The 18338-nt window shown below is 29.6% G+C and overlaps 2 protein-coding genes across 8 annotated transcripts in view; one reads left to right on the top strand and one right to left on the bottom strand.

The window, feature by feature from the left end:
* Window positions 1-18338, bottom strand: part of LOC107438013 (BTB/POZ domain-containing protein 6-B) — a 37710-nt gene that overhangs the window by 15592 nt on the left and 3780 nt on the right. For 3 of the 7 annotated variants that reach the window (XM_071180384.1, XM_071180376.1, XM_071180379.1), the window contains exons 2-3: window positions 1494-1577; window positions 133-391 (exon numbers count right to left, since the gene is read on the bottom strand). In XM_071180384.1, the coding sequence (XP_071036485.1) occupies window positions 133-391; window positions 1494-1577 (343 nt within the window). Of the gene's footprint in view, window positions 1-132; window positions 392-1493; window positions 1578-5840; window positions 6066-18338 lie in introns of those variants that run through there. The other 4 variants (XM_071180390.1, XM_016050170.4, XM_016050172.4 and 1 more) reach the window with 4 other exon arrangements.
* LOC107438004 (uncharacterized) lies at window positions 9671-16725 on the top strand. The gene is made up of 4 exons (XM_043040828.2): window positions 9671-9839; window positions 11450-11650; window positions 14039-14107; window positions 16486-16725. The coding sequence occupies exons 1-4, from the start codon at window positions 9737-9739 to the stop codon at window positions 16626-16628; spliced, it is 516 nt and encodes a 171-aa protein (XP_042896762.1). The 5' UTR covers window positions 9671-9736; the 3' UTR covers window positions 16629-16725.

Below are 18338 nucleotides of genomic sequence, written 5' to 3'. Positions count from 1 at the left end.
CTCTATAGAATGCGTTTACAATATGCAAAATATTAACCATTTCATACTTTTTCAAATTTCATACTCTGATTGATAACACATGCAATAGTTATAAAGTTATTAATTTTCGTTTGATATATGATAAAAACTTACTCGATTACATTTCGGAAAGTCTCAGAAGTGACATTGTTAATTTGAATTTCACTGCTATCTGAAAGAGCGTTAGACATTTTGTCATAAAACATCTCTCTAAATTTGTTACTTCCAATGGACAGGATAGCTTTGTGTGCCATTAATGTTGGCTTTGGCTTTACTCCATAACTTAAAACAAATTTCACATCAGTATAAAGCTGTTTCTGAAAGAGGGAGTGCAGCCGCTGACCTATGTCTGGATTGCGTATTCTTTCGTCAACTGGAAGTAAAATTTCATTTTAATACTAGAACAGAAAACAAGCATTAATTGTGCGCGTAATTTAGTAAAATTTTCGTTGCTTTTTTTCGATAGAAGCAATTGAAAAGTTACAATTACAGTTATTTATTGTGATCATAAAATTTCCTGATAGAAAAAAACTTCTTTAATAACAAAATTAATTTTCATTCTAAGCAACTATTACAAACTAGAAAGAAAATTCTTTTTAATGTTAGAAGTGAAACCAACTCTTAAAATTCTGTATGTGAGACAATTGAAACTTCAAAAAGCTATTAACAACTTAGAAGCTTACAATTTTCAGCAATTAATCTACTTGAAACTATCATCCTAATCAACTCTAACAAAAAACCCATTACTTGTTAGCATTATAACCCATTACCATTATAACAAACGTTAACCCATTACTTGTGCTTTAGATGCAATATAATGCGATATGGTATTTTGTGCTCTCTGTTTTTGATGTAATATTACATTCCAGTTTAGTCCTTCCATTTGCTCTTATTTTTAACCCCTTAACGATCGGTTAATCTTCAAGAAAACGGTCATAAAAGTGACTTTTTTTTATTAGTGCTATTTGATTAGTGCTGACATCTAGTTTAAAATAAATTACTATGTACAATTACCTTAAAAATATCCTGGTACTGACATCTGGTGTGTAAAATGAGAAATAAAATGTTTTCCGGGAAAAAGAAATGAATTAGTTTTATTCTTATTGGCGCGTTACTACTGAATACTCCAGCCTAGAAATTTCACGAAAGCGAGAAATAAAGGGCAAGACCTCACCCCGTCATTTTCACGGGAGCGAGAAGGATGGGGAACGCATCATTTCGTTCTCTATACCTTGCTGCATGCCAAAAAATAGCAAAGCTTGCCTGCAGGCTAGAAAAAAGTGACAGAAAAGCAAATAGTAGTATTTAGAATTTAAGGGAAATATGAATGTTTAATGTCTCGAAAATAAGTTAATCTTTAATATAGTGGACTTAGAACATGAAGCTCATAATATTGTAGCATTGCAACTATATCCGAATGAATAAATGAAATAGGAAAAAGATTTTAAGTAAATAAGATGAAATTGTATACTTACCAGAAATGTCTGAGTAAGTTGCTGAGTAATGAGAAGAAATATCATTTGCTGGTATTGAATTAGTACTCCAGCGAGGCATATTTCCTGCATAAAATCATGATATGATTTGTTAATTAAATAATTACTCAACCTTCATATGAAGTAATCATTCTCATAAGGAAAACTTATTGCGTATGATAAATAATTATTATGTATGAGGAATATTTATTATGCTTGATGAATATTTATTAAGTATAAAGGATTATATTGTGTTGAAGGTATATTTTCCAGATATGAGGAATGACTGATAACAACTACTCATGATGAATGAAAGATGAGTGAGTAGTACCTACTTAAGAATTTTTTTTACTTAAAGAAAGATTACTAAAGGTTTGAAGATATGTGTTCCAGGCATTACTCATGAATGAGTAGAGTGAATGATGACTGAGTAGTAACTAGTTATGCATGAATGATAACTACTTAAAGAAAGGTTGCTAAAAGTTTGAAGGTATATTTTCGAGATGTGAGGAATGAATGATAACTACTCATGAATGATGAGTGAGTAGTAACTACTCAGGAATGAAAACTACTTAAAGAAAGGTTGGTAGAGGTTTAAAGGTAAGGTGCAGGATAACAAAAAAGTATAGGGATCACTTTTGTGGTTATCTACCACGAAAGTTTTAAAACCTTTTTACATCTATAGCATATTGATCTAAAGCTCTGCTATCAGACTCTCAATTGCAATACTATTTCATAAAATCACACAAATGCCTTTGAAGAAATTTGACCAAAAACAAATTGGTCAAGTACAAGCATTTTTAGAACTTCGATGGAGCCACAGGATTATACAAACCCATTTTAAAAAGAAAGGTATTGCGATTTCACTCAGCCATATCAGTCGCATCAAGAATTCAAAACTCGGATCGATGCAAAATAATGCAAAACCAAAAAGAAGTGGACGACCAAGCAAATCGAAGAAATCAGATTTGCAGAAGCTTGATAAGATGACATCAAAACCGGATCTACCAACACAGGCAAGCATGGCTAAAGCTCTTAACTTGAGTCAGCAAGTTGTAAGCTATCAACTAAAACAAAAGTTGAAGAAAAAATGCTATAAAAAACCTAAATGTCATCATTTAAGTGAGAGATCGGTGCAGATTAGGAGGCAACGTTCATGGCCCCTCTACAAGCTTCTCCGTAAGGACAGATGGCGAAAGTTCGTTACAACTGATGAAGCTTGGATCTATCTATCTGATACCAATGCTAAATCTTAAGATCAATATCTTAGCCGTGGGCAGAACAGGCGAAACTTGACACCATCAACCACGGAGCCTCATCCCTAAGACGTAATGGTTTGGATGGGCATATCCGCCCATGGTGTGACCAAACCTAGTATCTGAAACCTGGGGCCAAAATAAATTCTTTGTATTATATACAGAAGATATTAAAGCCCTTTCTTAAGGATGATTACTGCAGATTGCACCCTAATGGTGATGCTGTGTTCCATCAGGTCTCTGACCCATCGCATGCATCTAAGGTCACCCAGAAATTCCCAACAGATCAGCAAGTGCAATTCCTGAGACCAGAACAATGGATTCCAAACAGTCCTGATGCTGCACCATGCGACTATTTCCTATAGGGACATCTGAAAAACAAACTGAATAAGTGAAGAATTTCTATATTGAGAGGCCTTCAAAGAGCTATTATAGAAGAGGTGAAGAAAATCCCCCAGGAAATAATTTTGCGGGCTTTAAAATCATGGCCGAAGCGTTGAAGACAAATCTATTATGCCGGAGGTCGACATATTGAGAAGCATCGCTGAATTTATGTAATAAATTTTGGAAATAAAGACATTCAAAAGTGATCCCTATATTTTTTTTTGTTACCCTGTATATTTTCGAGATGTGAGGAATGAATGATAACTACTCATGAATGATGAGTGAGTAGTAACTACTCTGGAATGAAAACTACTTAAAGAAAGGCTGCTATCGATGGACCGTTAAGAGGTCCTTCCCCTGCCGACCAAACCCAACTATCAAATGGGTGGAGATGGGGAGGGAAGATTTTAAATATGCTTTAAAATCCTCTTTATTTAATTTTCACAAATAAACTAATGATGGATATTTACTCTTTTCGGTAGCATCTTCCGGCAGAAGTAAAATACAATTGTGTTTGATTGGGAGACCAATCAAACACAATTGTAAATATGAAGCATACTGTATTTTTTAGATTTTCTATTTAATTTTTTTCTGGAGCCATGTTGGCTCAGAGCTCTCACCTTCCAATGGGGTGAACCAAGTACGAATCCCAGCAATGGCTGGTTGATTCGAATTCCGTCCTCGGCTCGCACCTACCACAGTGTTGACGTGAAATATCCTCAGTGATTTATGAATTATAGGTTAGAGTCCCCTTGCCATCAGGCTAACCGTGGGAAGCTTTCGTGGTTTTCCTGCCCATGTAACGTAAATGCGATTTAGTTCCATCAAAAAGTTCTCCACGAAGGCAAACTTCTCCCAGCACTTGATCCAGGAGTTACCTTGTCTTCTGGATTGGGTTCAAAATTACAAGGCTACAGAGTTGAACATTGGTAGTCGTAAACCCAAAATTGAGTAAAATAAAATAACATAATAAAGAAAATTTTCAATAAAAAACCGCAAAAAAAGATATAATCTCTTCATCAACTCACACGATTATATCCGCGAAAAGGAGTGCTTTCTAGTATTGTATCAATATAGCCAAAGTTGAATATATCAATATAATAGTGTGAGGAGCAATCAAAAAATTTTTGTAGCAAAATAGAGCACATTAAGTAATAAATATCACGTAGAAAACAAAAAATAAAATATAAAGAAAAAACATCAAGTAATGAGTAACAGCAAGTAATTTTTCGCTATATTTTATTTTTTTTTTTTTTTTGTGATATTTATTACTTAATTTGTTCTATTTTGTTTCAATAAATTTTTGAGTGCTCCTCACACTATTATATTGATATATTCAACTTTGGCTATATTGATGCAATATTAGAAAGCACTCCTTTTTGTGGATATAATCGTGTGAGCTGATGAAGATTCATGTGAGCTGATGAAGATCTTTTTTTCGATTTCTTATTGGAAATTTTCCTATTATTATTAAAAAGTTATTTTATTTTATTTGAGTTTAAAAATTTTCTTCTTCTCTTTTCATTATTGTGTAATTTTTTCCCTCTTTTTTCTATATTTTAAATATATATATATATATNGGTGTGAACAGACGGAATTGTCAACAGCTTAATCTAAATATATATATATATATATATGTTCAAAAGTGGCAAAAATATAAGGCAAGTATTTAAAAATACTTGCTTTAAGGATAGTTCTTTATTTATTGTATAGCCAATAACAATAATTATAAGAATCCGATCCACTGTTTTAAAAAAAAAATTTCAAACTGGTTCCCTCTTTCCTTAACTATCTTTGTAAAAGTAATTTTACTGTTCTTTTACTTTTGATACTTGAATTTAACAAGTGAATGAATAAAGGCAAACATTTTATGAATTATGTTTTACAAGAATAGTGTATGAATTGTGGAGTTTGAATTAATAAGAACAATAAGGAGAATTTCATTAATTAGTTCCTTTTTTCTGGTTCTTTACACACTATTTTGTTTTTATTAATAGGAATTAATCTAGCTTTCTTATGAAACATACTCATTACAAGTAAGAATCAAAACAAAAAAGTAAATGAGTACATAATAAATTTATATTAAGTATAATATTATTAGCAATAAATATTAATAACAAATACGATATCGAATAACAGAGTTTTTAGCTGCAGAGACTATAGTATAAAGAAGTTGTTATTGCGCTTCGACATACGATTTAAATACTTTTTCAGCAATAGCAATAAAATTGCTCTTAATTAACCTATGTTAATTGATTCCATTAATACGATATATGAAATAGTAATTAAAAAACTATATTTTGTCCACATCAAAATTAGTCTATAACTTTTATTTTGTTTTTTAGATTAATTTTAACTGTAAGTTTTTTTTATAAAAGGCATAAAAATAAAATGAAAAAACTGTGATAAAATAAAATAATGAATATGAATAAAATGAATGATAAATGAATGATGTAAATAAAATGAATTTACCTATTTAGTGCCTTGAGTGCTCTAAATAGGATTTCTTACATTTCATTTATCCAACAAAAAAAATTTTAATACTTATGAAACTTGCATTTGCAAAACATTCTATAATTCGTTCATTTAAATAATTTTGTGAAAACCATTTTGACCAAGATAGAAATTTGTAATTTTTTGATTTATTAATGTCTCTTTTTTCTGATAATGATTTTAAAGTTATGACGAAGTAGTTTCAAATGTTCCTTACCTGTCATTTTACCAAATGGGTTCAGTTTCGGTTCAGTTCTTAAGTTATTTGTTAGGAACCATCAGCGTAGCAATACGTGAGTTGTTGCTAAAATAAATCACTGAAAAGAAATATTTTTTTGTCTCAATTTACTATATCAAATCGCAAAGCTAAACTGACTTACGCCATTTTTACTAGTGTATTTTTTAGTCTACAAATAAAGAAACCCTGTTACCGATATCAGACGATGCAGTTGTGTAAAAACTTGCTGATAAAGATATTATCAGAAGTTCAGTTTATTATCAGAGTCACATTTCAGCTTTTGTAATAATGAAAGGGAATTTCCCACTATTTTAATTTAATAATCAAATTAATAAAAACAAACAAGTCCTATGTACCGAATGTGGCCATCAAACTGTGACCTGTTAGACTATGATTAAATAGTGATTTCATTCTTTATTTTTTTTTTTTTTATGAAATTATAAAATCGAGTAAAAAATAGGTCTCGCAACATACATTTTAAATTAAAAAGTGAAATATAAATTAAGAAATTTTTATTAACTTCGTTCAAATCTAATATTTATTAATATGAAATGGCATTGCATTGAATATTGATATCATAAGTATCGATAATATATGGGAGAATTTTGGCCTTCTATATCATATGAATTTGTGTCTGTTGCCACATTTTAATTATTAAAAAATGCTTGTAGCTGTAATTCATAAATTTCTAATGCGGCTGTATGAGTGTGATTTAAAAATATTTAATAATGGCTATATAAATGCTAAAAGAAACTTAAGTGTTATTTATCTTTAATAATAAACTGATCATGTATTTTAATTTAAATGTATTTAAACAATAATATATATATTGCTTTAAAGCAAAAAATAAAGTTAATTAAAAGCGAAAAAAAGTAAACATTTGTTTATCGGTAATTTTTTGTTGTTTGTTAGTAATATCCTCACTGGAAAAATAGAGGTTAGGTCAGTGTTTCTTAACCTTTCTGGTATAATAGACCCCTTTTAAAAATTTTTAAGAAGTCACAGACCACCCCCTGTAAAAACATTATTGCAAAAACCATCAATTATTTTGCTTAACTTTATTTTCAATTGAAATGAAATTCGAAGGCTACTTTGTGTTTTTAAAAATTGTAAATTTTTATATGGTTTGCAAATGTTCCTTTCCTCATATTGTGGAGGATGACTGGCATATCTAAGAGATCTCTATTGGGAAAGGGCAAAGGGACGGCTCACGAAAAATGAGGGGTTGATAGAGGATTATAAAAATAGCACATCGGACGTAATCAGGGGGTTGCCCCTGATGGTGCAAACTGAAAGGCGGTTGGTGGAGGATGTTGTAAATATGACAGGGATATTAGAGGGCTGTGTGTAGTCCGCACTGAATTTGGGGTATCTCAATCACCTAGTTTCAAATATGTATCTATTTTCACCTTTTAGAAAGAAAAAAAAGATCAATATTATTTAAATATTATTGATTCAATCGTTTTAAAAATTAAAAGTAGTCGGCGGACCCCCAAAATATGACCCATGGACCCCTAAAGGGTCCATGAACAGGGAGGGAACTCTTGAACAGGGAGGAATAATTTCGAAAATTTTTATTTCGAAATTATTATTTTCATACAATTTTACTTATGGAAAAAACGTGCTCGTTTTCCGTGAATTATTGTTGCCTACTATCTAGGAGAATTCTAACTTTAAAGTATCGCAGATTATTTTATGATACTTGTAAATATCTCAATTTTTTTAAATAAGTAATCCAAAGAAACTGAAATAAGTAACAGTCGACATGATTCAAGCGCTCCAAAAATAGGCGCCCATTTTCAAGACTTGCCAGACGTGAATGAGAAGAAACAAAAGTGTTTTGAAATATAAAACGTAAAGTTGCCACCGAAAAAGAGTAAAATAAAGGTAAAGACAAAACTAGAAAAACCACAGTAGCCGAGAGAAGAAAAAACGATGTATAACAGATGAGGAAAAATCACAGTGGCAGAAAGGGGCAACTTAATTTAAAAAATGCATTTCCACGAGCTAATGATGAGGAATTAACGTCTTTAACAAGGGAATCAGCATTCATATGAATGAAACAAGATTCCGGGGAATCAAGATGAGCTCATGTGACTGGGGGGGGGGAGATAATTCTGGCATTATCGATATTGATTTTATGCCCTAGATTCAAACAATATGCAGCAATTTATGATCTATCCTATTTTTATAACGAACATATCTATAGTTTATCTAAAGTGAGAACTCCCCTAGCCATTCGTCTGGATCCGTGGCCGTGACCATGGTTACAAATTATAACTATTTCAAGTAGGGGTTTGGGGTTATTATTTAGGACAGATATTGGTTCGGGTCAACGAAGGAAAGGGAACATTTTTCTTCGCTCTACTGTGTTAGCCCTAGAGTGAAGAAACGCTACCTTCCCTGAAATGCGCTATTCTTGTTTCCATAGCAACAGACGGCCTCAAACTTCGTGGCGGGAGTAGTTCTTACCGCAGACAAACTATATCGTGTTTCTTAAGTCTAAATTTCAAAGCGTGTCTAGTTTGTCAGGTGTAGCCAAGATCGCACTGATTAAAACACTGACTGACATTTTACCCTCTCGGTTTCTTCGTGTTTTTCATTATTTTTTCTTTCAGCTTCTGTGGTCTTTCTAGTTTTTTTTTCTCACTTTTATTTTTCCCTCTTTTCGTAAACAACTTTACGATTTATATTCCAAATCCCTTTTGTTTCTTCTGATTCACGTCTGGCGAATCTTGAAAATGGGCGCCTATTTTTTGGAGCTCTTGAAACATGTCGACTGTTATTTCCTGTTTATATCTTTTTGAAAGGAATGAAGTTTTTAATCGGGTAATATCTAATTTGTTCATTGCTTCGAAGAGGGTGAACAAAGTAATCAAATCGTAAAATTTTGAAACGTTGCAAGCTGAATAGCTTCGTCAACAATAATTTTCTAAATAGTCTTTAACATTTGATAATATAATCCTTTAGAGTTCGTTTTCAAATTATTTTGGTGAAAATCGAAATCTTCATTATCTAATTATTTATCTAAGATTTTGTCAAACAATCTAATTTCTTTTTTCTTTATCATTTAATTCCAGTGATAATTTGGTTCAATCTCTTTTGAATGTTATTATAACTTCTACAAATTATGATAATGATTTCGACTTTGAACACTGAAATTGTTTCAACAAATATGGAGACAGAGTCATAATAAAGAGATAGTCAGGATGAAATTAAATTTCTTTTCTTTTACTACTTAAAAAAAATTAAAAATATATTTTTTGAGCAATCTTTCCTTCTTTCATTATACATTACCAATTCATACATTCTTCATTACATGTCATACATTCTGTCATACAGTCTGTCACACATTACAGTACATTGTCATACATAAATTTAGAGAGAACGATTGTTATACACTTAGAACTCAAGCTTTTAATTGATTATATACTAATTTTATATTTAAAAAAAAATTAAACAAAATAGATATTAAAGGTTATCTAAAATACTAATAGCACTAAAGTTTTATTGGGAATTAATTTAAACCTTGTGTTTTTATTTATTTTAAACAAAAATTTCTACTGTTAAAAAGCTTTTTATCGCGTCAGAATTATCACTTAACCAATTTTCAAAATATTCCTTTCCAATGAACGTAGAAACTAATCAACTAAATCAACTAACTAAATCAATTACAATTTATCGCAATGAATATTATCTTCCAATAATACCGTCTCACACTCAAACTACTTTCACTTATGTTTAGAAAAAAAGATTCATAGATAAAACTATGCAATGGTCAGTGATTTTTAAAATAAACACGAGCAAGTAAGTGTAAACCATTTAGATGTAGTTACTTGATTCGATAAACTTCAGCTACTTGCCCATTAGATACAATGGCAACTATTAGCTCGATTCTATTTGCCTTTCTTTCCCTAGGATTTCGAAATTCAATTGTGATAAATCCATCAGAAGTTCAGCAGAGCCCTTCGAAAAACGGTAAGGCGTTATATTGATTTTGGATACGCTAAAAAAAGTTTATAATTCGGTCAAAACAAATTATCTTTGAATATAAAAACCTCCGAATAAAATATAAGTATGTTTAAAATCAATGTTACAAATAAAATTTTGTTCAATATTTTTGTAAAGTTTCCGAAACGCTTCTGTAAGTTTATTTTTAATTTACAAAATTTTGCATGAAATAACATACGGTTTTTTTTTACACTGTATGTTATTTCATGCAACTTTAAGAAACATAATTTATCAATTACACCTGATTATCTATTATTATCAATGGTATCTATAAAATTCCAATTATAGCATACTAAATTCTAAAATTAAAAAAAGAATTAAATTTTGATTTTTTTTTTTCATTCCAGTGAATGTTTCTAATGAGAAAAAAAATTTACCGAGTTTTAAATTAATGTAAGAATAATGCGTTTTTCAAAATAAATTTATGGATCTTATTATAAATAAAAAAAAACGTATAAACTTAGTTTTACTTATTTCAGTGTATCTTCAACAGTGTTTAAAACAGTATTTCGTGTACTTTTCATTGTTTTGTTGAGCACTACTTTTTCCCATAAATCATCCATTATGATTTTGACATATTTTTTTCATAAAAATTTACCAAGCTTTAACTTGGAAGTAATAACAAAAGATTTACCATCTGCTTACGTCACTAACTAATTTGAAAATCACAAATTGCGAGTAAAAAATTTATTTTTTAGCAAAAGAGAAATAGAATAAATAAAAGTTGTTAACAGAATAGCAGTGTTTCCGTTTCGCATAAAAATCAAAAATAAAATTCTGAGAATCTCTCGAAGTTTTGCAGCAGCACTAAAATACCTACTAAATAAAGGTTTATTCTCCGTTTATATCGCTAACCAGCATCTAAATTACAATTTTAAAAAAAAGTTTTATTAATTTGTGAATGAGAAATAAGGATACAATGATTAAAAGCAGTTAATAGAAAATTAGTGGCGTCAATAGAAAAGAATTTCAATTAAAAATTAAAATTGAGTTTAAAAAAAAAACTTGAAGTTCTGTTGCTTGGAAGCAATAAATGTAAAATTAACCTGTTTATGGTCATTTTATTCTGCTCAATTCAATAGATTTGTTCAAAGATTAATTAAACAACACTTATTTCTATAAAAATAAATAAACTTACACAGTGGGGCGGTAAGTGCATTGTAAGAAAATTATTTAACAAATTACGGTAAAAAAGCATCGTCACCTTCGATGAATATTCCGTAAAATTATTCTTACCTCAAAATCTATTTTTACCGTAAAATTTCACACCATACATTTCCCAGCAATAATTATTTAACTTCAATGTTTTACAATAAATATTACTGTAAAAATTAAGAGTTTTACAGTATTGTAATTATTTTAATAATTACAGTTACTCTTAGCAGTACTCATTAAAAATTAAGATTTTTACAGATTTTTGTTAGGTAAAATTTTACAATAAAAATTGCACACATTTTAAATAAATTTTAAAAAAAATACTGTAAAAAGTATCAGCACTCTGGATGCCGGTACAATCTTCGGTAATTTTTCACAGGGTGCAGAATTTTTCCCCACCTATTTCTGTTTTCTTATTTCAGAAATCTTTCATCATGACATCGATATGAACCACCATTGTCCTCCAAATGAAATATTATCGGAATGCATAAATCCTTGTAATAACTGCGACCAGCATGGTATCTGTTTGGATTATGTCTATCCCTGTACTCCAGGTTGTGATTGTGTGAATGGTTATTTCAGAGATGACACTGGAGCATGTATTGCAAAAGAATATTGCGAAGGTATGTGATATTTTAATAAATTAGATAACTAAAGCATAAAAGCAGCACGAATAAAGCACAAACGAAAGTACATAAAAACATTTGTGCTTTATTCGCGTAATTTTTTGATTTAGTACTAAATATACCCTAGCTTTGGTACTAAATATACATAGCACTAAATATACCCTAACTATTTGGATAAATAATTAGATTAATTTTATTTTTAACGCATTGAGCACTAAACTAAGTTTCACTTCTTGCTCCTAATTGTTCTTGATATTTGGGTTTACACATGCTTTAGTAGTGAAGAGTTCATAAAAATATACAATACTTAATATAAACAATAATTCTGAAAAAGACTCAGACATGCTTTAATAGTGAAGAGTTTAGCATAAAAATGTACAATACTTAAAACAAAAAATAATTCCGAAAAGGATTTACACATGCTTTAATAGTGAAGAATTTAGCATAAAAATGTACAATACGTAAAATAAACAATAATTTCTGAAAATAAGAATATTTTAAGTGGCATAAATAACATCATACATCCATCATAAGAAAAGACTCAAAAAATTATAAATATACGTTTGTGAATTCTGAAAGGATATGATATAATAAACAGAAGTGTGGATCAAAATATTGTTTCTTTTTTTCTTCTTTTATTGTAGTAGTATTCCGAAAAAGTTTTATACGTTAGGAGAAACAAAATTCAAAAATTTTTGAACTCATACTTTTCTTACATATATTCTCAAATGAAATAAAACTTTAAAATTGTTAAAATTTTTAAATATTAACAACTAAATATTTTAAAAATAGCTGTTATTTAAATTTAGATTGTCTAGTAGAAGCTATAAAATAAGAAAAAAAGTAAACTGACCCGAAAAATAAAAATATAAATTGAAACAATCAGAAATTTAAAAGTTATTAATTTTTTTAATTATTAAACAGAGGTAAATTATAAAGATTCTAAAACAACCACTTAAGGTTCCCGAAAATATTTTCAAGGACTGAAAACCGGCGAGCATTTGTTGTAAAGAAGTATATATGTGTGTGTATATATGTGTGTGTATATATGTGTGTGTATATATGTGTGTGTATATATGTGCGTGTATATACTTCCTGACAACTGTAGACAAAAAGAAAACAATAAAATTAGAACAAGAAACAAAGATAACAGTAACAAAACTGAAACTACAGTAAATTTATAAATCGTTCGTCTTGTGAATGTCATCATCTCATTCATCTCTCCAGTATTTCTCCCACCAGAATCCAGTGCAGGGCAATGACTCAAATGATTCGGTCCATTTCTTCACGAATGTTATACAATTGACAGAGAGGAATTGAAAGGAATTTTATACGATATACATGCTTGGAGAGGCAATCGTGGCCAGTAACGAGGCGAAAAGTAGCAACACATTTGTCCCTTGGCTATAATGGAATATTTAAAATTTCCTCAAACTATTTCTTGACTTTATCTGCCTCCCTTATATTACACCAAAAGTTCACTCTAATAGATTTTTTAAATAACAGCTTGGTGGTATAGAAAGAAATTGGTTTATCCGCTAGAGTAAATTTTGGTAGCTTTCATTGCCAGGAAATCAGCTGATTAATTTCCCTGGAGTCCACAGTGCGTTGACACCCACCACAATGCAACCTCTTTATGGTTTTCAATTATGTCATTAAGGGCCAGATGACTATTTAAAATATCAGTTGACGCCGGAGCCTCAGATGAAGCAATGGTGAGGAAGGTAGCTCTCGAATCTGATAATATGACGACTCTTGATTTTTTTTTTTTTTAATTTGACATTGTAGCTGTGACAGATTTGAATTGCTGAAATCTTCACTTCTTAGGCTGTTTTATACCTTCCGACAGAAGTGTAAAATAAGAATAGCCTACAGGGAACCTAGCGGTAGCATTAATGCAGTCAGCGGCATAGAGCCATCTACAAGCACGCGCAGCCATTCATTATCTGGGTACAATTCATGGATAGTCTCTAAAACTACAGCTTTTAGTATTAAGTCAATTATTTATTTCTTAGAAATCTCAGTTGACAGGTTTATTCTGACCTCGTACTTTCTTCATTCAGTTGAACATTGTGACTTGATGAGATTTTCCTTCTTCCCGCCCAGTCCTAGTTATTCTTTTATTTCGATGACTCTCTGAAGGAAACTATTTTAGGTTTTAAGATTTCGTGTAGATGATAACAAAGGGTTATTCCACAAAGGAAGACAATCCGGTAGGCTTAATATAGATACCGAAAGTTAAACCCCTCAATATTTTCATAAGCTTGACCAGGTGTTTATAAAAGGCCATTAATGTCATGTAATTTTTAATATTACAACAGAACTATAAGTATATAAATTAAACAATAGAGAATTTTTCTGAATTTTCTGATGCTTTGTTTCCAGGTGACAAAAAGTATTCTACCAATAGAAAGCCTTCTGAAAAATTAATGACGTTGCCTTTGGACAAAAAAGGTATAAGCATTGATGAAGATTTCTTCTAAGTTAAATTTTTATTATTAATTCTCCTTCCACCGCAAGAAGACGATTGAAGATCAAATCATTAGCTGACACAAGAGCTACGTAGGAAGACTAAAGAAGGATAAATAGAAACTATGGTAATCAGAGGTAAAACTTTGAGCCAATGACACCATCTCTGAGTCGAAATATACTCTGTGACTGTCAATCGTTTTCTTACGGTGGATGAACAATATTTTTATTTAGTCTATTGTTGCCACTGTCTTTCCTTTTTAATAGTTCTTTAAAAATGTATTTTCTGCTATATTAAGTCATTTTTACAATGCATAAATCAATTTTGCTTAATTTAATCAGAAAAAGAATACATTTAATTTTACTTGTTTTAAAACATAGTAGATTTTTATATCATCAATACACCTCATCAATTTATTTTAGGAATAACATGAAGAATAAAAATTTAAAAAATAAAAATTCCTTTTCCAACACGATCTGTAAAGATCAACTGTAACATATATTTTTCGAATCATTGTTACAAACGAAGTTAAAAAAAAAGTATGCACAATAGGAGCTTCAAATAATATTTAACCAAAGGAAAAACAAAACCGCAATTAAAATCCAAGAATCCACTACTAACGAAGGAGGGACTAAAAACATCAAACAGATAAAATTATCGGAGGAATGGTTTTCAGGAACAACCTGTAAAAGAAACTTTTCTACCCATAAAATTAAAAATGTAAGAAATAAGTATAACTTCTAAAATTATTTTACTATTTTCTGAACACAAACCAAAGTATTTAGTTCATATAAAATTATTCCACCTCTTTGCAACGTGATTTTATTTCTGACTGTTAATTCTTCCTTCATATATGAATTGTTATGGATAATACACACGAAATGTGTGGTAAATTAATATTTTTAAAAAATTTAATTGGTTTAAAAAAATAAGTATTGTGCCAAAAATAGAAAATAATTTTCCTGTAACTAACTTTGAATTATAATTATTCGAATTTTAATTTCAGGCTAATAACTCATATAACTTGTTGAAAACATAAACTGTTACTTTCATTTCTCTAATAAATCAAAGAAAGTTATTCTTGATGAGTAAAAAAATACACATACATTTAATATTATTGCTAAAAACTCTTCGTTTTATAGTCGTTTTTCTTAATATCTAATTATAAGAATAAAGTTAGATTTATAAAACTAGAACTCATCATACATAAGTATTTTAGATTAGATTATTATTTAAAATTGAATGAGTAAATGATAATTAGAACCAAAGCAAAAACAAAATTAAGGAACATTTTATTTATATTTTAAACTTTAAATTTTTTGGCATAAATTTATTTTAAAACAATAAATGAAGATTTTAGGAGAAAAGCATGTTAAACGACATACAGAAAACACACATATTTTCACAGTATGCTCCGCTGAAAATACAAGGTGTTCGGTAATGAATCCCTTTTAATATATATTTTTATAAAATTCTTGTTACAAATGTGTAGTCAAAAAATTAGCACATAGTCACTCGCACATTAATATTTAAGCTAGGTGAAAACAAATTCTCTATCAAAACCTAACGTATCATGTACTTAATGCCACAGAAAACTGAAAAGAGTATAGAAATCCGATTGTTAATAAACACCTCCAAGTTTCATTAAGAAATCAAACTGGTTTTTATAATTTTCTTTCCGTTTACTTCCCCAGTTATTTGTCAAATTTCGATGGAGTTTTTATTTATTTCTCGCTTAAATATTAATTTGCGATCCGTAATGTGCATGGGTTTTTCTTTTTTTTAACTTTATTTCGAAAAAATATATATTAAAGACAATTACCGAACATCCTACATAGAACATTTAGTTAGTCTGTGAAGTCTTCTTTGAAAGCAGTTTCTAGTAAAAATTTCGTTTGCAAACAAAAGATTTTATAAATTCTACAGTGGACCCATCTTCCACCCTTCCAAAAAAATGCATCAAAAAATCATTCAAAACGTTTTACTATTCAATGAAAAATACACTTTGATACTTTTGAATAAGAAATTCTGACCAAAAACCTTCAACCGCAACTTAAATAACCTCACTATGACATTGTAATATCATCTTAAATTAATTTAATTATAATCATGTTTATTTTTTATTCTTGCATCAATTGAATTAAAAGTATATTATTATTTAATATTTTTCAATTTTAGTAGCAGTAACATTAAAGAACTAATACCCGAAGTACATACTCGTTTCTAATTCATGAAAAATTAGATTACTTTTTAAACTGATAAGTTCACAGTACAGATTTTATTTAGATTTTATTTTTAGTACAGATTTTATTAGTTTATTTTAATTCAGAAATTATATTATTCTAATATAATTTTATTGCAGATCAGGGAAGTTTGCCAAAAATTAACCTCGATTCCCACGGATGTCCATCAAGAGGAACAATTTGTGCTATGTTTTGTCAAACAATGTATACTAAAAATGGACACTGCATCGGATCTGACAAGAAGGAATGCCAATGTTACTGACAAGTGCCAATTAAAATATTCTAAGTTGTCCTTATCATTAAAGTCGAACCAAAATTGATTGTAACAAAATTATAATAAACTCATTTGAAATTGCGAATTTCAATTTCTTTTTATTGTATTATTAAGATTGAATAAGAATTATTCCAAAATTTACTTCGGCTAGACAAAGCACTTAAGACGGATAAGCATAACTAAATTTCTTTATTAATTTGATATTTTTTTTAACATAACCATTATCTAAAACTTATTTACTTTTCGTTTATTTCTTTATTTATAAGAGAAAAAAAACATTCAAATTTTCCCAAATTCTAGGATATAATTCAAAGATAGGATACATATGATATATATTGGCTCTTTATATTTAAGAATTTTATCCCGCTATTCAGGTTCGAGTACCGCTGTTATTACTGTTTGGTTTGTAGATTGTTTACAAGAATACTCACTGTTAACAACAATGTTACAATTCTGACATAAAATATCAGCTATTGTAAACGGAACACGAAACATTTCTTTCACCATCAGGCTAACCATGGGAGGTTTTGCGGTTTTCTTATCCATTTACCCTATACCAGGGTTTTTCACTCAAAAAAGTGTATTTCCAAGATGAGTTTTCACTAAAATTGGATTCAGGATCTCCCTCGTCATATTAACTGAGATTAAAATTAGAATTATGAAGTAAACATGATTAGAGAAATTTTACATTCCTCTCCTTTAAATCTGGTTTTGCCTTAAATCGATCAACACTGCTCTAACTTTGCCTTAAAAAATATGAAATGTGGTTTAAAGTAGATAGAATATAAATTTTAATTGAGGTCAATATTTATAACGATTACATTAAAAAAAAAACAGAAATACGTATTATAAAAAAATTATTTAAATAAGAAGGCAACACAACATAAAAACTACTAAATGAACTATTATATGCGATTGATTCAAAAAAGAATACAGTGTTATGTAATTTAACGGGAATAATTAACTCAACAATGTAAACTAATATTCTAACTCAGGTAACACATTGTAAAAAAATAAAAACGATTATTCGTTTAATCGTATTCGAAGTAACGCTTCCGCGTAATGAAGTTAGATTAAACTAAAATGCTCTAGTTAATCACTAACTTTGTATTCTTTCAAACAATAGAATATTTGGAAATAATGGTTATTGTCAGTTAATGATGTTATTTGGCGAAGATGTTTGGCGTTTCTGGCGCTGAAGTAATGCTTCCGAAAATATTAATAATCGTCTGCTTAACATTAGGTAAGTTTTTCTATTAGATAATTATTGGTGAATTAAATAGCTTTATTACGCAAATAAAATTTTTATCGAAATATTTACTGCAATATAATTTGCATGATCATCCAGCACCCAGTAGAAATTTTGAGTGTTGCTGAACCATATATTATCATCGTTCAAATTTCTTTAGCCTTAATGTTTTGCCAAGCTGAACCGTATAGTACTTCTTTAACTTGATTACACGACAATGTGGACCAACTTGGCCGAAATACGGTCAGATTTAACATTAGGTTGCAGCTAATTTGCACCATATTATGGTTCAAGGCACCGAAATTGTAATTGAAAGTTAAAACCAAGTTTTCAGAGAATGACAGAAGGGTATTTTACTGAAAATGTCGAGTATTAACTGGTATGCAGATAATCGCGTACTTAATTACATTTTTAAATGTGTAGAAAGACAAATAGCAAGGTGGCTCTTT

This window comes from Parasteatoda tepidariorum, chromosome 1, assembly GCF_043381705.1.
Source record: "Parasteatoda tepidariorum isolate YZ-2023 chromosome 1, CAS_Ptep_4.0, whole genome shotgun sequence".
Lineage (NCBI taxonomy): Eukaryota > Metazoa > Arthropoda > Arachnida > Araneae > Theridiidae > Parasteatoda > Parasteatoda tepidariorum.
The sequence above is the reverse complement of the archived record's forward strand: the minus strand, read 5'-3'. Positions and strand labels throughout refer to the sequence as shown.

Excerpts from the sequence above, each read along its gene's own strand:
- LOC107438004 (XM_043040828.2), top strand. The coding sequence starts at position 9,737 with ATGGCAACTATTAGCTCGATTCTATTTGCCTTTCTTTCCCTAGGATTT. Across the intron at positions 11,651-14,038 it reads TGCAAAAGAATATTGCGAAG|GTGACAAAAAGTATTCTACC; the intron begins GTATGTGATATT and ends CTTTGTTTCCAG. Across the intron at positions 14,108-16,485 it reads GTTGCCTTTGGACAAAAAAG|ATCAGGGAAGTTTGCCAAAA; the intron begins GTATAAGCATTG and ends ATTTTATTGCAG.